Here is a 19,719-nt window from a genome sequence, read left to right as displayed (position 1 = left end):
ATTATACTAGAAAGGAAAGAATATTAAGAAATGTCACCTACATTCTATTCTAACCTACCAACCACTTTTCTCCCACTAAAGATGACCCATAAAACTCTCTCCACTCAAAAGTATGAATTGTAGAAAAACACACTGCAAACTAAGGACCTTTCATACAGGTTCAAGCATCCTGAACTTTCTACATAAGAATAATTTCATTGGCTTGCTTTAAGGGATCAATCTGAGTCTCCAGAAATTATTTCCAGGCTAAGATTTTCATTTCCTAATATATAAAATAAATACAGAGATAAGACTCACTCATTAGGAAGAGTAGATATAGGAGCAACCTCATTGTTCCCAGCTTTAAGGTGACAGAAGGAGTGGAGATACCAGGCAAAGGCTGCTCTCTTCCTCTGATGCTTCTCCAGATCTGCATGTCTCGCTGAGAAAAAGTGACTCTATTGTGGATTTCCTAACTGAGGTTTCAAGGCGTACACCAGTGACACTATAATAAAACTTCAGATGCAAAGACCTGCTGAAAGGTAAACTTATGGTCCTGAAAGGTCATTTTTAGCAGTGGCTCCATTTCTGTCCATCAATACTTCTAGAATACACAGGATCTGTCAGGAAAAGCTGTGAGGGTCTATGTTTGTACTGGCCACCTTCTCCTTTGGTGCCTGCTACACAGACATGCCACATCACACTGAAACAGTGCAAACTGTCTCACGTGAACTCACAGCAGGGATTTAAGAGAGATGTCAGCTCTCAGATGCCCTTCATAGTAATTTTTTAATGCAAGAGATCCCCCCATGCACACACACACGCAGAGCACTTGGTGTTTCCCTTTTATTTTGTACATTGTTGGTGTCATTTTATGGCTTTGACATTTTATGGCAGGATGTACAGAGTACTTCAAGGGATTCTGCACGTCTCTTCTCCCCTCTACCAACAACTCTTGGTTTTCTACTGAGCCCTTCGTTCTCTGTCCTGTTCACCCTCAACTGGACCAGACTCGCACAGGATTACTCCCACATAGTTTCTACTATCAGAATTCTGTGTAACAAGTATTACTCAGATGCAGTGTATTGTTATTACACGTGCTAAATGAGCTGAAGTAGCGAATGCTGAGGAATCAGAAGAATCAACTATGGCATATCCTTTAGGGGTGGGGAAGGAAAAAGCCATTTCAGAGAGTTCTCTTTGCCCAGAAACTGTAAACTTCATAAGCATTCTCAGAAAAAGAGTGCAACAAATCACACAGACACTTTCTAGCTACCTCCATCTCTCTTCCTCCAAGGACTCCCTGTGTTTAACAACATTTGACAACCACCCTCACAGTCCATAAATGCTGTAGCACTCCACATCTCAGGGATCTGAACTGAAAGCAAACACTCTTTGCGCTCAGATTTTGGTAACAGTTAGGTGCCAGCTGTGAAGCACCTGCACTTGCTTTCCTGAAGCTTTACTTACTCCTGTCTGGCCCCACTTTTATTCACGCTGCTGAAGCAGATGTGACGTTGTGAACTGGAACAGTTTTCTTTTGAAATGCCTTTTTTTTCTCTTTTTTTCTTTTTTTCCTCAGTTTTATTTTCTTTTTAGTCATTTAACAAAGTTCTTAAACAGAGCAAAGAAGAAAAAAGCTGATAGCTAGCCACAGGAACACTCCAGCTGAGAAATGTGCCAGCTGCATCGCTTCAGAAATAGCTCTTTGCAGCTTATGCAGACTTACATAAAGCATCTGCTCTTTGTCTGAGCCTTTTCACTTGTCATATTTCAAAGACTCCTTTTGCTAACTACAGAGGCAACGGAAAGTATGTTCATTTGCAAGTGGGGTCATGAAGAGATGAAAAGAGAGGGATTCAACTGAGGCACAGATATAGCTCCCCATACTGGCTTCAGCTTCAGAGCATGCTTTGAAAAAAGCAGGGGGAAAAAACAACCATAAAATAAAATGTGCAAAGCATTTGAGGAACAAGAAAGTCTTGCTTCCACCTACAGCCCCAAGGAAAATGGCTTTATAGGGAATTGGGAACCATACAAACCAGACATGAAGCAGCTAGACAGATCACTGCAGTGGGAAGTATTTGGAGCCTAGTAGTGAGGCCATAGAGAGCAATGACCACACAAAGTGTGCTCAAGTAGAGGAGGAGGAATTTGGAAGCAACAAGATCTGGATTCATCTCCCAACCCTGACAGGAGTCAAGCAACTTTGACCAAATTAATTAGGGGAGTGTTTGAGCATCCATAGCCCTGCATGAATTAGAGGAACACCCATAGCCCTGCATGAAAAGTCATAAGAACTGCTGGTGTCTTCTTCATGGCATGGTTGAGACTTCAGGGTCTCCATGGCTCATGCATGCTAAGCAGTCAGAGAAGAGAAACTGCAGCTATTCCTTCACTGATGTTTGTGAAAGGTTTCTGTTTTCTCAGAAGACATCCCTGCAAAGCCTCCCCATTTGCAAAGGGATGGGTTCACATGCAGATGGGTTTGCCTGTCACAAGGGATAGAAGGGAGGGAACAGTTCACCTATTGATAATTTCTTGTGTAAATGACTGAAATGTTTTCTTGCAAAACATTATGACCTATTAAGAGTGGATCCCAAAATCCTGTTGGGCCTTCAAAGCTATGAGTCAGCTTGTAAGTCCTTCCTCTTGCAAGGAACTGCAGATATCCCTCAAAATAAACCCCAGACAGCCTTCCCGTTTTTAACGTGACCAAAATGGGAAGTGACTCAGAAGGTGAAACCAAAGAGGAGCCTTGTGCATTGAAAATAAAGCAAACTGGGAGGTTATTGATATTAATTTCAATAAGGCTAACTCACTTCTCACTGCAGAGAGGTTATAACTCCTCAAAACTCTCCTTTTTTTCCTTTCAAGAACTGTACGGCAGCCTGGGCACTGTTGAATCTTCTGACCAACCTGATCTATCTGTTTGCTGCATGTGCCTATCTGGGGTCCATCATCCTTCACTCATGAGCTTGAGAGGGATGAGATTGGTGGTCTGTAGTGTCACTGTGAAGCACAAGGAATGCTAGGGCCCTGTTTCAGAGCAGACACCAGATGTTTAAGAACATTTTTGATGCAGATCTAAAGATAAACTAACATTTTAAATCCCTTAAAAAAAGGATTTGGAGAAGCAGTCTCAAGGAATGGCTGAAGAGGCAGGTTATCTTGAAAGCAAGCTGTCACAGCTCATAGCTATCAAAACCACTGCCAGTAAGCAAGATTTCTCTTTATTAAGACTCCAGGCAGGGATGGCAGATCTGATTCTGCGTTTGTTGAGAATCTCGAGGTGTCCCTTGCACAGCAAAGCATCAAGCACAGCAATAGATCACTATATGCCAGATGATCCTTTTGTGCAATATGAGCACCTTGCCAAATCTTGGGAACATTTAGGACAAAGCCATAGATGGAAAAAGCTGCTGAAGGCTTCACAAAGCAAGACAGCAGAAGCTGGAGTGAGACAAGTTAGTTACAGTTCAGAGACCCAATGCAGTGAAACTGCAAAGGGAATTGTACAGCACAGGGGAAGAATCCATTTGAAGTGACAGGAAATAAGTTTTTAAAGCAATGCATTTGCTGCCAGTCACATGCAAGTAGTAAGCAACAGGATTAAGATGAATGCCTCCAAAAGACAAACCTCCTAGCTTCACTTGCTCAGAGTAGAAATGAAAGACAAGAGATCTACAGTTGTGCAGTTCATCTTACTGAAGGAAAGGTGTTGCCAACATTTGTAGCCTGCAGCTTTTCCAGGGGTATCATGAGCCACTGTCTGTATGAAAGGTGCACCCAATGCAACATCAGCTGTTACATTTACAGATGTGGCTGTGTAAACTGACATGAAGTCCTGAAAAAGTCACTAACTTGTGTGGCAGTGTGTTCAGCACAGTGCTTGGTGACATAGCATTAGGAATTTTATAAGGCCTTATAGTTACATCTCTTCCTTTTTGAGAGAGGCTGAAGCTCTGAAAACATGCCCAAAGATGAACATTTTCAATGAAGTACACTTGCTATATTGACAGTTGACAAAAATACTCATTATTTTTAAATAAAGGCTGAAAATGAGACTGCTCATTTTTACCTCTTTCACAGAGTCCAAAGTACACTGCTCATCCTGCCTGAGGCAGTGTGCACATTACAAAAAGCAATGAAGTCCTTGTAATCATTTACAGCAAGACAGGATGCTCATCAAGACTGACAGGAAACGTTAACCACATGACACATTGTGGTCTATCTGTCTCTCAGAAGCCATGAGCAGGATTCTGCTGCTGTTTTCTACAGACACAAAGCAACCTGTGAAAGACAGATGTTTCAGAAATTCCCCATGTGAAGTTACAGGCCCAGGAAACCCACGTCACTATTGTGCTCTTAAGCAAGTGTGCACATCGTGCAAACAACTTCACTATAATACTGTAAAATGGGAGTTCTGATATGGGCTACACACTGAGCACTGCAGGCACTGACACAAAGAATCAGTAGAGCTTTTGATGACTGAAGAGTATTTGTCCACTCATATTTCATATCGACAGTGTTCTGCACAGAAGCTAATCCCATCCTTAGCAACTTTTTATGACTCTACAACAGTCTTTATTCCAAAGCACTTCAGGGCAGTCTCTTGTGACAAAAGAATAACAGTTGACCTGTTCTTAGATCAGTCACTTCATCCTCTGCTTCTCTATGGCAAGCAACATTATTTCTATACAGCTCAGAAAGTGCTGCCTCCCACAGACCACTCCTGCTGCCCTGAGATCTTGCTCTTGCACCTTTAGACATAATAATAAGAAAGTGCCAGGCAAAAAAACGCTGAATAAAAATAGTATCTTCAGAGGAAATTAATGATTAAAGTGCATGAAAATACTTAAAGCCACAGGCTGAATCACAGTCTTCGATTAAATGCACTTTAATACTGATAATGTCTTCAATTTTTCCAGGTGCTAGAGGAAGAACTGCTCCTTTGAAGGTGGAAGCAAGGTTGCAATCCAGAAAACCTCCTAAGGATTCCTGGTTTGTCCCTCTAGAGGCATCATCTCAGTTGCTGACATCTGGGGCTGCAATAGTGACTGCTCCTCTGAACCAGCTGGTCTCAGTTGTTTCTGTGGCATCCGTTTCCATGATCTTGTCTCTATAGCAGGAGACATAAAAACAGCAGCCCTTTGTCAGCAGGAGGCTGACAAAGGGATCCAGTTTTTAGAAGGGTGCAGGTTTAGGGAAATCCCAACATACATGAGATAGTATTTTAAGTGTCGCAACATCCCCAGTCCTAGAAAGCTGGCATCTAGGCAGAACCTATGCTGGAAGAGTAGGAGGCTGTATTTCAATCCAGTGGAGCTTCTGACCAAGCTCTCTGCCAGGCTGAAGAAAGTTTCTAGAGAGTAACAGCTCTTCATTTCCCACACAGAGCTGCTTCCCAGGTGTAACAAAGGACGCAAACATAATTATCTTTGGCAGAATTTGCCAAAGTTGCCAGTAGTAATGCCCTGATTTGTGCTCTAAAAGCCCTCCAGTTTTTAACATTTGCGCTAGGAATGGGCCTAAATTTTACCTTTCTTAGAGACAGCACCATCTATTTAGGCTACTGAATGAAAGGGAAGAACAACTCTCACTTTTCTCAGCAGCATTTCATGCCCATTTCTATCAGAGGTTAAGTAGGAATGGCATCTCATTCATCCTCATTATTTGCTCCCCAACTCTGACTAGGTCCATACCTACTCTAATTCTTTATTTTCTCAGTTCACAAGTGATGCTGCTGCTACTGAGGGATGCTGTGTGGAAGCAATTTCATGAGCAAGCCAGACTGCCTGAAGTTTCTGTTACCAAAGCCTTAATAACATGCCATGCCATGCTCAGCACAGGAAGCTAAAAAAAAACCCTGAAAGATCTTTTTTCATTATTTATTTTACCTTCTGGGTTTATTTCTGAATCATTGGTGTTGCCAGGGTCTTCCTTAAGAACTCCCACATCCTTTGCCCAATCAGTCCATTTAATTTCCTCCACTCTGGAGAGACAAAATACAACAGAAACTGATACATGGAACACAGCATTTCAACTCAGATCTCATTGTCCCACAGCATCCAAACCCAGCTCATGCTGGCAACACAATCCTAATGGTTTAGCTGTAACAACAATGCCCTACAGAGCTTTTCTTTGAATAAAGGGCTTCTGTAGTTTAAGTCCATGAGGTCTGTATGTTCTCCCCATACACACTGTGTGCTGGTCTATGTTGTTTGGTTTAAAACACTCCAGTTCCTCACAGGGAACATGCTTAATACAAAGGATGCTCCAAGGTTCCACTTCCTATACATGCTCTGTAACACACTGGAGTTACTGAAGTGCTGGCTGCAGTTCTTTTCACTGGCTGGAGAAAGTTCATCTGCCCTCCTAGCCCCTCTATGTGAGGAAGAGTGCTGCCCTCTCCTGTTGCACTCCAATTGCATCTTCCCGAGTGAAGGGGCAACCAGCCCTCTCACCACACCCTGCTCTACAGCTATACTCACAGCAATAAAGAAAGCATCACTGGAAACACTCTGCCACCAGAAATGCTTGCACAGATGTAGGTTAAACAAGACATCTTTGGGTGACAGCATGTGTTGGTGGTTCAACTAGCTCTCAAACGTCCACCAACCAAATTGTGTGTACCCAGGAACATGTGGTTGAGGCACTCTGTTGAATCAGTGCTGAAATTCCCTGTGGTGGTTCAGGGTTATTCATGGCTTATGAATCATGAGAACCTGTAACAAGGCTGTAATGGTCATCTGTCTTACCTGAAGCACCACCTTTCATCTTTCTTATTGAGGCCCACTGACATGAAGCAGCCAGATCTCCTTTTCCCACCTTGGCGCCATAGCCAGGCCTTCTCTATCTCTAGAATAGCAATAGCCCTCTGAAAGAAGAGGTCCATGTCAGAGAGAAAACAGATCATACAGAGCCCAACCCCACTTTTCGATTTAATCTTTCCCAATCAGCAACTAGTTTGACTCAGAAAATCACTTTGGAACCCAATCCCAAAGTGTCCTTAGATTAATAGTGCCAGTCACTCAAGTTTTTTATGCATGTGGATCTGGACTGACTGGTAGCCACCCAAAAAGCAAGAGTTTTAAATACATCTAAAAATGATAGGATTTAGTTTACAGCTGAGGCTTAGGACAAAGACAGGCACCGCCACCTCTGATGTTATGAGACTCAAGTAGGAGTCTAGGCCATGACATAACCGCTAAGCAGCACCATGCCTCACCTGCAGCTTCCAGACGCTTTTGCTGTAACTAGAAATATCTGTGACAGTCTCACTCATGAGCGCAATCAGCATGTTGAGCAGAAGAACGTAAGTGAGGATCACAAAGAGAAGCAGCAGGAGCATGACAAAGTATCGGAATCTGGCATGTTCCTGAAAATCCAGGTCTCCCATCCCAATGGTGATCTTGAAGAGCTCCAGGGAGACACTAAGCAGCCCACCGTACATAGCATGGTTCCCAGTGCTCTCCAAATGAGCAAGAGACTTGTTCTGAGAGACCGAAGGAGCATCCCCCATCAGTGTAACCAGAGCTAGGAGAAAAACAGGATTCGAAACCTCTTTATAAAAATGTATTTATTGAAGCCCAGACTACAACATAATCCTGAGCAAGTCCTTACCTGCAGCAAAGCCAAAGAGGAAGATCATATAAACCAAGAGGAAACGCAGCAGATCTCTCAGAATAGTCTGAAACACAAATGAGAAGGAAGCACCATTCTTTATCTCACATGAAATCACATGGATGATCTCCTGCTCTCACACATCATAAACCAACCCCCAGTAACAATATGTTTAAGAAACTACTAATACGTATTACTTCCTCAGGAAAGTAACATCGCTGTAGCTTAATCTGACAGCACTGCATGAACTTATTTGTTGTTTCTAAGAACCTATTCACACAAACATAACAAATATGTCAGTTCCCCAGTACGGCTGCTTCTGAATTGTTGTAACACACACATCTTTTTCCACGTCCATAGTGTTTGACACAAGTGGTGACCAGAATTCTTCCCTGGTACCACATTTCACCTCTGCTTTGTCTTGTCTTTCTAGTCCCATTCTCCTCTATGGACCTGGAAACATTTCCCAGCCCAGCCCATTCCACGGAACTTGCGCTAGTTTTGACTGCTAGTTTTGAGTTGTCTTATGGCAAACAGGGAAATGTCAGCTGCTGCCACTTCCTAAATTCAAAGATAGCAAACTAGTAGTTTGCTGAAAATGTACTTCCTTGAAGACACCGATCTAATCTCCTTGTGCAGTATCTTTATTTCCACAGTCAGTATATCAATCCCATTTACAATTTTCATGGTCCTGACAGAAGAAAAGTCATTGCAGGACTTCTAATAGTTCCTCACACCCAAAAGCTTTTCATACAAAGCTTTTTACTGAGTACTGACCTTCTGGATCATGACACTGTAGATGCCAGTGCGCTGAAAGCCCCGAGTGTAATACAGCATGTTCACCCATCCCAGAAGCAGGGAGAACACCATCACTGCCACATAGTTTTCTGAACTTGCACCATAAAGGACTGCTGACAGCAGCAATGAGAAAGCCTGGATGAAGCTAGAGAGAAACAGAATGAGTGACACCGTGACTTACTTCAACAAAAAGGCCCATTTGCAGATCTGTTCTGTTTTGAAAGAAAAAGCAAACACATTTTACAAGGCTACATGGAACATATAAAATGGCAGTTAATCAGACACATAGTTTATATAAGCAAATCCTGTTATAACCCAACCCACAAGCTGCTGCAGTTTTGTTATGAACCGGTTAATCTCGCAGTATGGAAACTCTGAACTGCTTAATGTAACTCACATAACTGATATTAGGTGGAAAAAATAAAACACTTATGAACACATGCACACGTACATGCACACACATGCATCTACACACACTTCTCCTCAGAAAACTGAGGAGTTATTTTCCTTTCAGTCAACTCTGAGCCACAGTGACAGTATGATAGAGAACTTAAGCTCTTTGTCTAAGAAGTGTATGTTCTTATTTGTGGAATAATTGAGGGTCTGACCTTCACTGTGTTCCGCTACAAATCTAAGGACAGAGCATACCCAGAAAAGTCCATTACAACAAAAGGTTATGACAAGATGCTGCAAGTAGAAGCAAGCAGGGAAGGGATGGAAAGAGGAGACAGTGGCAGAGAATCAATCTTTCCTGCTCACCATCTCTCTAGAAATGTTAGGGCAACTTAGCTGCACGCAGCAGAGAACCAATTTCACCCATGCTTTCACTGTGCAAAAAACCTCAAGAGACATACATCAAGATCTCAATGCAGCTGTCAGAACACATAGTCTTCAGGGACTGGCGTCTCCTCCGCAAGTACAGACTCTAGCAGAGAAAAATCAATGGTAGCCATTCATCAAAAAACAGGGCATGCTAGAGAGTGATTCCTGCCCAGCATAGCCTATTGCTCAGGGGCAAGGTTTGTTCCATAAGCTTCTCTTCATGCTTTCATTTTCAAAATCCCAAATTTCACCTATTCATCCTTCCAAGATGAAAGAAAGGCCTTCTTTATAAAGTGCATGGATAAACAAGGGCTGAATCATGGCTCAGTCCTATGTCTTTATTAATAGACTACACTAAATGCCAAGGATGAATTTTAGTACTATAAGTCACAGAAGTCTCTCATAATTATTTGCTATTGTGAATTTAATCTTCCTCTTGCCCAGCAACATGGCTTGTGCCACCCCTGTCACTATTAGATTGCACTGACACTGTGTCTTGGAGCAGGATTCCCTCCTGCCATCCACTCATACACATCCTCATATCAGGAGAACTGAGACTGTTGCCCTCATGTCAGTGAGTTTCTTTTTTTTTCCTTTCTTACAATGGAACTAAACACAAGACACCCATACCTGAGCAAAGATTAGATAAATGCCTCCTAGCAAGATAATGATGAGTCCAGAGACCCACAGGAAGCCTCCAGCTGTGAATTCCACTGGAAAGGAAGGCTGCAGGATAAAAACAAAACAAAAACCCACTGAAGAAGGCCAAGGTAGTAATGATAACCACACAGCACCTTTTAAACTCATCCAATCAGGCCTTTCTTAGAGAAAAGAAGATTAGACCTACCTTTACGCGTAGGGGTTGATAGTATGCAATGGCTGTAAAGATGATCATGAATGACAAGTATGAGACAAAACTGAAGTAGAATCTCTTGGAAGCAAATGTTTCCCATTTTTGCTGAAGCAGTTTGTTCAGTGGCTCCAAAACCACCATCTTGTACCGATTCTATGGAAAAATAAACAAAAATGTACTCATGTGTCAACAGGAATGCAAATTCACCAGAGGATTGTCTTTTTCTGGGTTAGAGGTCAGTGGCTCCAACTAGGGAATTGCTAAGGGTTTATTCAGTCAAGCCTTTCAGTATGAAAGAAATCAACCATCCCACAAGAAGTTACTTTTGCTCAGCTTTATCGAGGTATTTGGACACATCCAGGCTTACGACTGCCAAAGGCTCAAGAATTTCATATTATAGATGATCAGAGGTATACCAAGCAGACTACAAATAATAAAATGTGCCAATACTTCCAGAATGTTTTTCTTCTTCAGAAAAACGATCATGTAAAACACCACATTAACTTGAAATGATTTGCATAATACAGCAGCAACACTACAGAAAGGCAGAAAAGATTTTGCTGCCTTTCAGTTGAAGGACTCACCGGTGTGTCACTGCTGTATGCCAGAATCTCTAGCACAGAATTCTCCTCGAAGCTGTCTATAGAGGACAAGTCATAGAGACACACATGGATAGGCCCATAGGTCCATTCAGTGAACTTGCGTGACAGGTGCCTGTACACTGGGTCTTTGATCTCTCTTTGGATAATGTGCTTGAAGATCTATAGAGAAACCAGATGTATACATGTGTATGCAATGAAGGTGTAGAATAATACAAGAATACCCAAATCACCTTCAAAATACATGACACCTGGCTTTCTGCAGCATATGCTTTGATATATCCAAACACCAGATCATCTAGCTAAAAGCAAGCATTCATCTAACTACACCTTGTATCAGCTCCTCCAGAAGTAGAACCAATTTCAGTCCAGACCAGCTGTCTTTGCTGGGACAGAGAGCAGCACCAGCCAGCTCAGACTCTGTAGGGCATTAAGTGCAGTAGCCTGGAGGAAGCCTCCTTTATTGTCTCCTGTGGCACTGCCACTGTCATCAGCATACTACAGGTTGGGTGCAAGATGCTCCTACATAAAACCCGAAGCTGAGGAAATATACTACAGTTTTCCTTGTTTCTCAGCCACCCCAGGGTTCCCCTCTGTCTTTACCTCCACTTTGCCTGTCTTGGCAGCAAGCTGAAGAGGATTTAATCCATCATAATTCACAATCTCCTCCAGCTTCAACATTGGGTCAATCTTCGCACCTGCCTTTAAGATCTCAACGTATGTTGTGCTCACAAACTTGGTGTTCTCCTCAGTGTCATCTGCAATCATCACCAGGGCATGGAGGACTGTGTTGCCCTGTGTGTCCTGCTCCTGGAGCCTGGCTTTCTGGTGGGGATTGGTTAGAAGATATTCCACAACCTCAGGCTGGTTGGTACAAGCAGCTAAGGACAGAGGAAGTTCACCTGAAGAGATGAGGACAGTATTTGAAGGGGAAGCAGAAACAGGTGAAAAAGAATTAAAGAAAAATTAAAGCAATTCTAGGAAAATATATATAGCCTATATATTTACCACTGGAACACAGAACAAATTCTTCCTCAGTGTCTCCAGATTCAGAAAGGGTTTTGCAGTAAATTACTCCTTATTTCTGGGGGCAGCTGAAGCACTTTCCCGGACCCCTAATTTGGTTAAACTAACCAAGAGCTTGTTTCTGCCTGAGACTCCTCAGATGGGATTAAAACACATAAAACCAAAGACGATGCCAAATGCTCATTGGACACCTCAGTCTGTGAAAGGATCCTGCCATTCAAGTGAGTCAAGATCTTGACTACAGGACAGTGGAGATGCCAACCCATGCACAGAGGGGCAAAGCCAACTGAGAATTAGTGGCATTGCATACAGTAAGGCAATATAAAAAGCAAAGGAACATGTTCCACGCTGACTCACCGAAATAAAAGTAAACTCCTTCTTTCTTTTTCTTGAAGAATTCACCGTGGGCTCTGGCATGGACATCAGCTCCATTCTCTACTAGAAGCTTCACTAAATCTAGGCTCCTTTTCTCTATGGCAATATGGAGTGCTGTCTGGCCTAAAGAAACAGGCAAAACTCACCAGTCAGTGCCACTATCAGAGGAAACAGGCAAAGGATTCTTCAGCAAAGTGCTATTTCAACAATCACTGTGTTCTGCACAACAGTCCTACAGCCTCACTGCTGGGCAGGGGGTGGGTGGCAATTGATGACTTTCAACAGCATTCATTGGAAAAGAACATTGCAAACACTGAGTCAGAAGACAAACCCTCAAGACTGTCATAAGTTCAGCACAAGACCAGACAACTGCCCCTGCCTGGCACTAAAATCCCAAGCAGCCATGAAAAGATAAAGATGATCGTACACATACATAACTACGCTGCGTGTCTGCTGTTATAGGAATAACCCAAACAGCAGAACTCATACTTTAATAGTGATATACCATTTCTTTTTTCCCTTTAGACATGCTTTTTAAACTTTCCCAAGCATATCCTCTCATATTCTCAGGTTATTAAACATGCATCATTCATTTTATAGACCAAGAAAGAAGTTACAGAAGTGTATAATTCAAAGCTGAAGAAGATGCAGTACCAGCATCAGAAATATAAGGTGAGTGGGCTGCTAGTGTAACTGCACCAGAATTCTGGAACTGCAGTGCTGCATAAGCTCCAGTTCTTTCTCCTTATATCTGCACCCCTTTCTCAGGTAACGAGAAAGGTGCTCTGATATGGCACCAAAACAGAATCCTTACCTCTGTAGTAACAGTCAGAGCATGCCACATTGACAAGTGGCCTGGGATTGTGTGTATTTTGGTCTATTTCCAGCAAACGTGGGATTGTGTCATTCTTTCCATTTTTTAAGTTCAACAGGGCTTTCATTAAGCAGGTCTTCCCAGTATTTGCATCTAGCAGAAAAAGAGAATTGAACGGGTTGTGCACATGCTTTGCACACATCTCTATTACTTGATTCAGAACTTAACTCTCACTGTAGGACCAAATAATTATTCTAAAGGCCTTTCTTAGTATTTTTAGTCTGGAGTAGAGGCAAAAGCCTTAAGATATATATAGTTAATGGCATTCTCCATCCTCAGGTGGACGTTAGGAAAATAAAAGTATGGACAGAGGGCTAGAGATAGCAAAGAACCATGAGCAGGTTCCCCTGCTTCCCCCTTGCACTGAGAAGCACTGCCTCTGCTAACCCTAGTTATGGAGTACTGCGCAGGACTCTACCTGTGTATTCAGAGTCGGTGAGAAATTTGGAGGTCCTCCTTAAGTACTCAAGTAAACCATCCAGTGCCTCGGGGCTGCCCCCTGAGACTGCGCTGAAGAGCCTGCCTCTGTCAAAGCGATTTGGGTCCTTTTGGCTATGGAAGAAATTCAGTGTTAGGAAGTTTTGGAGAGCAGAAGACAAGAGTGTGCAGTAAGGTCTAGAGAGATGGTGTAAGAAAGGAGGAAGGCAGAAAAGTTTGTCAGAAAAAACAAGTATTTTATTTTTAAGTCAAGGGAAAAATAGAGACAGTTCTTTCCCAGAATTCTCTTAAGTGTCTGCTCCTTCCATCAGCTGGAGCTTTTCCCAGATCCAGCCTGATGTGCAACCCTGGAATACACCCAGAGCATAAAGACAGAGATGCCCAAGATAGCTGCAGGACCAGAGTCAGTCCCATCACACACAGTGCAAAACACTCTGAACTGGTTTACATCCCTCTGTGGCAAGTATAGGGCTCCATACTGAGATGCTCTTACACCCAACTTGGCTTATTTAGTGTTAGTTCAGATTTACACAAAATACACAACATACACGCTACCTCCCAAGGGCAGAAGGAAAGGGCTAATATGTCCTCTTTCTTCTTTTAATTACCTCCCACCAGATGCCTGTAATACTTCTACACTGCCACTTTCAGTTTAGACTTTGTGAAGCCTATAGGCCCCCAGCAGCAGGGATCAGTATAGATAAGGAAGGACTGCAGCCTTGTCAAATACCCAACAGTTACTCACTTGCTACCAAGTCCTGGCCGATAGTTCAGATTAACCTTGATTTTAGGAGGAAAATTACTGCTTTCCTCCTGATACGCTGTCTCCAAGGGACGTTGCTCTCTCTTTCCAGGTCCTGATCTTTCTTCCTTTTTACTAGGCACACGTTTATCTTCTGCGGTACTGTCATCTGTTTCTAGCAATCCTATCAGCCTGTTCCTCTGACCTGGGCCTGGCTGCCCACTTGTGAAGTTATCCATTTCTAAGAGAGATGGTCTTTCAGATCACCAAAGATGTTCTGCGCTAGGAGACTAAACCTGCAAGGGAGAGGGAGAATTGACATCATTTGCTCACAAACCTAGAATGTATTCAATGCAGCACAGAGAGGAAAGCACGCTTCCAGGTCCAGCGTTCCTACAGTTGACTATGGGACCCTTGAGAGGGAGAGACTCAGTGAAACTGTGCACAGTGGGAGCATGTGAATAAATACAAGGCCTTAGATAGGGTACTGCTGGAAAAGAAGTGCACAAGCAGTTCATAAAATACAAGCAACTGGTCTGCAGAACATCTGAACCCCCTTTGTGAGATGACCTCACCTGTTGGCAACAGCACAGGTTCCTTACTTAAAAGGCAAAGAAAGTGGATCTTCAGGAGACTACAGTCATTGCTCTTGCCTCAATGCAGCCAATAGACGCTAGTCACCAAGCGGCCAAAAAGATAAGATTAACTGTAGGCCTCCTTTGCAAGAGAGTGGGAAGTTTGTTCATGTTCTTTGTTGATAAGCATTACTCTGTTTCTACACGGAAAGCATATATGCAAATTACGTTCCCCTCAGTCATTCTTATGTTTCATCCTGGGGCAAAAGGAGTGTTTGGAGCTGTTGCCTATCCATGTGAGCACAGGGTTTGAACTTGAGCCCCACACCACAGGCAGACACACAGCCCAGCTGCCAGGTGAACACTCAAGAGCCCTCAGAGCCTGCATAGAGCACAGGTTTCCCAACAATAAAGCCGGATCTGGATCTGCTGCAAAGAGAACATCAGTATTCATCAGAGCATACAGCCAGCCCACTTTATTAAGTATGTCCTGTACTCCTTTTTTACTCTTTTGATACACCTCTTCATATACATCTGGATGCATCTCAGATCCACACCCAGTGCAAGCTATCTGTCATCAGCATATGACTCCAGTTTCACAACAGTTTGTGAGGCAGCAAGGTAATCCACGATTACCAACCTGAAGCAAAGCTTTCTTTAATAATTCCGTTTTATTCACATGTACTCCCTCCAAATGGTTAACAGGTTTTCCCTGAAGCAAAATCTCCTTTGCTGGGACTACAGCCAGACTCCATAGCCTGTACCATCAAAGAGGTAAACTGACATACATAAGAAAGCATAGGCATTATGCCTTTGATTAGGATATGAAGAAACACAGTTCTAGGCAGTAAACAGCCACAAAACGATCTTTATGCAGATCACAGCAGGAAATCCAAGGGCTGATTTCAAGACAAACCATTATGATAATTCAGCCATTCAGTTTAGTCTTCGCTCTAATGACAAACATTCCTCTGCACACACAAGCATACACCGTATAGCACCCTTTCAGACTTGTTTCCTCCCCAAAAACACTTACTGGTATATTTGCTGATCCTTTAGAGAGCTATTTGTACTTCTGTAATAGTTTGCTTGTGCTTTTCTGTCTTCCTTTCCCCAAAATCATTTCTCAGCTGCAGTTTCCATCTCTCCACAGCACTGGAGAGAGTTATTTATTGTCAGCCTTGTACAGACAGACCGTCTGGTTTAAAAGAGAGAGCAAAACGGTCCTATAAAAAAGGACCCTATAATATATATATCCACTTTGTCCGTCCCTAGGAATCAGAGACCACTCTCTGTTTGCCAGCTCAACTTTCACTTCTCTACTCAAGAGCTGAGTTGTTTCTTTCCGTGACTCTGGCAAGCCATTTTGAGTAGTGCAGCACAGAAAAGCCCTGCTGTCAAAAGAGGAAGAGCACAGCACTTACCCCAAGTTGCTGCAAGCTCCACCCAAGAACTGATCTGACAAGGAGTCCCAAGGGATTCTTCAGAGGGTAAATAATCTCTCAGTATAAACCAAGCCAAATACCAACAAGCGTTAATTAGCGTGAAAGCAGACCCCAAGTTATTTACATCCATGGGTGAGAGTCCTCCTCCTCTGCAGAGATGTTCACACTCATAATAGCAGCCTGTTAACGGTGCAGCATTGAACTTCTAGATGGTGGTGGTCCACGAGAGAATCCAAGCTGTCTGTGAGAAGGAATAACCATGGATTATTGTTATTTACTCAACTGTATAGCTTTCTGCCAAGCAAAGGGCTTGCACAGGAAATGACTAGATAGATTTCTCAGTAAAAGAGAGAGCCAATGAGTGCAGTGCTCTTATATGGGAAAGCTGGCTGGCTATTGCAAATTCATAATGCTTAACCCATGCCTGCACATATAGAGGCAACATCTCAGGGCTTTCAATAACAGCCCACTCAGATCTCAAGGGAGGCGGCCGGTTTGATCCTGACAGCGCTAGAGCCCATGGTTGCGTTGTGAGGTGTCACAAGGCTCCTTCAGTTAGCCCCAGGACAAGCAAGTAAGCAGCGAAACATCTGAGGTCAACTGCTCTGTGGGAAGCCAGTTCTCCTCGCACAACTTCACACAGCCCAGCTACGAGGCAGTGCAAATGGTATGAGACAATAAACTAGCCAGAATGTTACCGTACAAAGTACAGTGTCAGCCACTCATCGCAGGCACAGGAAACTGCACAAAGCAGACTCAGTTTCCAGATACTTAGGCCACTAGTTACTTCATTTGCCCTTAGTGCTTATTTCCTTATGCAAAAGGAAATGAGCACTCCAAAGGAGTGAACATCTTGGTGAGGCTACTTTTAGGAGCACTGACTGGTCACTCCTGTAACTGCCTGTCGCTGAGACCATGTACACACACCAGTACCACTTCACTTACCACTCACAAGACAGGACCCTGGGAAACAAGAGGACAGCAACCCACACCAAGTGTCTTAGTTTTTTCTCTTCCATTCCTAACACAACTGAGACCTCAGCATCAGTGCAGGATGACATGCAGCACCCACAGTCTCAACAGCCTTCCCCAGCACAGTGTTGCTGCAGAGTGGTTCTCATCTGTACTCGGTAGAGGAATGATTGTTTACAAAGGCATTTAATGTGATCTAGGGGTCATCTACAGAACCCTAGTAACTGCCAAAATAGTAAAGAGCTCATCTAATCAACAGCTTCATAGTGGGGCAGATTCCATAACAAATCTCAAAACTTTAATTACCATTGGTCCAGAAACATTGAGAAGGGGTGTCACATCATGACACACTGAACTCTGGCTGTTGCTTTCTTCTTCCAAACCTACCATGAGCCAAAAGCGAGCCTAAAGCAGTCCTTGTCTGACAGGACTGCACGATGATGCTACACTTCCTGCAATGTGGTCCTTACCCATAGAAACATTCCCAGATGGCTTCTACTTTGAGTCAGATACAGGCTGTGAGAAGACTTTCCTATAAACACACTCATTAAATGGCAGGGTGCCTTTTCCTCTTTCATGGTTTTGCACGAGATCACAAGCTTATTGCTGAGATTCCTGTGTTTCAAAATTAAGCTGATCCAGGACCAATGCAAAGCTACTTACTCTTTCCAAGTTTAATGACGTATTAGGACCCACAGAATAAAATACAAAGAACAAACATAGGCAGATAAATGCAAGGTCAAATCTCATCTCTCCTATCTCTCATTCCAGCTTTGCATTGATTTAGTTCAGTTTGGTTTAGCTGTGTTACACTTAATTTACTGTGATATCAACAGACATAGATTCAGACCCAGGAGTTTAGCTCAGACTTAAGAGTTTAAATCCTCTTGGGCTTTTCCCCCAGCTTTCATGGGAGACAGCCCACTATTCCAGCCAAGAAATGAAATCAGCTCACAAAAGTTCATCATAACAGAGTTCTTTCTGCGCATCTGGTTTTAATAGCTTACACAGAGGAAGGAGAATGTGCAGATTGCTGGGAAAGGAATCACTGCCAGCTGAGGGGTCACCACAGCAAAACAAAACCATGGAGCTGCTGGGGAACACAGAAACACTGGTATGTGCACACACATGCGCACATGCTTCCGCAGAGTACACTAGGCTAAAACACTTGTGCTCCCATTTCAGAGCAAGGCAGGGAAAAAGTACAAGATCTGCCCAAACATGCACTTGCCAGTGACAGCGTTCCAAGGTCTGTCATGGGATGACGACACTGCTGCATACCAGCCAGCTGAGCTGGTTGGGATGCTTAACAAGCATTTGCCACCAAAACTTAAAGTCCTGAAAGCTGTTGGGACTCAGGAAGAAGCCATCCCAAGCAGCATGCAAGGAGAATAAAAGCAGTAAATTCATTTCACCTATCTGCCAACCTGAAGTTTGGAAAGCACCATGTGATCCTCTTGCCTTTTGAGGCTTTAATTTGGAGGAACAAGAAGGAATCCTGCACTTGCTCGGTACTTATCTTACTGATGCAAATGTGCCTGGTGTCACTAAGTTTCTCCTGACAGGAGACACACACTCTGTGGAAACCTCAACTCTGGGAAGAAAGAAGTCAAACTCTTAAACTACTATGTGAAACTTTAAGTTAAATCAATAAATTCCATTTCATACTACTATAGAATATATTCATGATACAATTATAGATGATATATGATGCAGCACAGTAATTCATGGCAGGAAAAGTGATGACCAGAACCTGCTTAAGCAGAAATCAAAAGGAAGCATGAGGAAGATGGTGCTGTGGAACAAGCACATTTCCTATGATATGTATTCTCTGCTCACCTAAGTGCCCATTTTTACCAAATACTAAAAAACCATCTTATGTTTAATATCCTTTCTGGATGCTGTAAATAGAAGAACAAAGTCACTTATATTACCTGTAATTTAGTTACAGCATTCATCTGTAGCCGCTCTGAGGAGCAGCAGCTCAAACTCACCTTTACAGGAGAACGGTAAGCGTGCTGTAGCATGAGCACACAAGGATGGACCAAATTCTCTCCAAACCAAAAGGTAGGGCAGTGCTTCACTCAAACCTCATGGAAGCCACATGGTTAATTAAAAAAAGAAGAGTTTGTTTTAAAGTTGTACTTTCACACCTGGGAAAATACAGTCTCTTTTCGTGCAACCCCATACTGAAGGCATGAATTTTAGCAGCTCTCTTTGTTATAGCTACACAGATGGAAATGCGTATCTCTAGAGATACCAGCCAGTACCCAATCAAATCCAAATATTCTTACATATAATTCCTTGTCAGAACCTGTCTGATGTCCCTGGGGACTGAATTCATTTACATGACAGTATTTCTGTAAATGCTAGTCTTACATCATAATATTTAAAGGTTCCTATCTATACATACTTCTCAGACCTTTGAAGGAAACAACCACTTATGTTATTCCTTATATGGAGATAGCTTTCTACTTGATATATCCCTTTCTGTAGGATTATAGCCTGAAGGAATGCTCCACTGACAAACAGCAAAATAGGAAACCCAAGGGTGGTTACAAAACGCTTTTGTGGAGAAACAGTGACATCCAGTGG

The 19,719-nt window shown here is 42.9% G+C and overlaps 2 protein-coding genes across 13 annotated transcripts in view; both read right to left on the bottom strand.

The window, feature by feature from the left end:
• Window positions 1–1,532, bottom strand: part of ITGAE (integrin subunit alpha E) — a 30,163-nt gene extending 28,631 nt beyond the window's left edge. For all 3 annotated transcript variants that reach the window (XM_061363562.1, XM_061363563.1, XM_061363565.1), the window contains exon 1: window positions 298–1,532. In XM_061363562.1, coding sequence (XP_061219546.1) covers window positions 298–415 — 118 coding nt within the window. In that variant the 5' untranslated portion in view covers window positions 416–1,532. The remainder of the gene's footprint in view (window positions 1–297) is intronic.
• A 3,008-nt stretch (window positions 1,533–4,540) lies between these two features.
• Window positions 4,541–19,693, bottom strand: TRPV2 (transient receptor potential cation channel subfamily V member 2). 10 transcript variants are annotated; one of them, XM_061363575.1, is made up of 18 exons: window positions 16,132–19,692; window positions 15,348–15,905; window positions 14,708–14,907; window positions 14,136–14,428; window positions 13,371–13,504; window positions 12,893–13,045; window positions 12,061–12,201; window positions 11,281–11,579; window positions 10,663–10,839; window positions 10,073–10,231; window positions 9,856–9,951; window positions 9,258–9,328; window positions 8,383–8,548; window positions 7,606–7,672; window positions 7,211–7,518; window positions 6,741–6,859; window positions 5,880–5,974; window positions 4,541–5,101 (listed from the first exon to the last, which is right to left on the bottom strand). In XM_061363575.1, exons 4-18 carry the CDS (start codon window positions 14,369–14,371, stop codon window positions 4,971–4,973), a joined length of 2,352 nt encoding a protein of 783 aa, XP_061219559.1. In that variant the 5' UTR covers window positions 14,372–14,428; window positions 14,708–14,907; window positions 15,348–15,905; window positions 16,132–19,692; the 3' UTR covers window positions 4,541–4,970. The 10 variants fall into 10 exon arrangements, with proteins under 10 accessions (XP_061219559.1, XP_061219558.1, XP_061219561.1 ...); XM_061363574.1 differs by lacking the exon at window positions 14,708–14,907 and having other exon boundaries at window positions 15,348–15,465; window positions 15,744–15,905; window positions 16,132–19,691; XM_061363577.1 differs by lacking the exon at window positions 14,708–14,907 and having other exon boundaries at window positions 16,132–16,389; window positions 18,552–19,691.
• Window positions 19,694–19,719: the final 26 nt, after the last annotated feature.

This window comes from Neopsephotus bourkii, unplaced genomic scaffold (genome assembly GCF_033783945.1).
Source record: "Neopsephotus bourkii isolate Nb327-2 ecotype Australia unplaced genomic scaffold, CSIRO-AGI_Nbou_v1 NB_1154, whole genome shotgun sequence".
In the NCBI taxonomy this organism is placed as follows: domain Eukaryota; kingdom Metazoa; phylum Chordata; class Aves; order Psittaciformes; family Psittacidae; genus Neopsephotus; species Neopsephotus bourkii.
The sequence above is the reverse complement of the archived record's forward strand: the minus strand, read 5'-3'. Positions and strand labels throughout refer to the sequence as shown.

Coding starts and splice junctions, on each gene's coding strand:
- TRPV2 (XM_061363575.1), bottom strand. CDS start 14,371: ATGGATAACTTCACAAGTGGGCAGCCAGGCCCAGGTCAGAGGAACAGG. Junction 12,202..12,892: donor CTCTGACTGTTACTACAGAG/GTAAGGATTCTG, acceptor CTGTTTCTTTAG/GCCAGACAGCACTCCATATT. Junction 7,673..8,382: donor ACAGTGTCATGATCCAGAAG/GTCAGTACTCAG, acceptor TTTGTGTTTCAG/ACTATTCTGAGAGATCTGCT.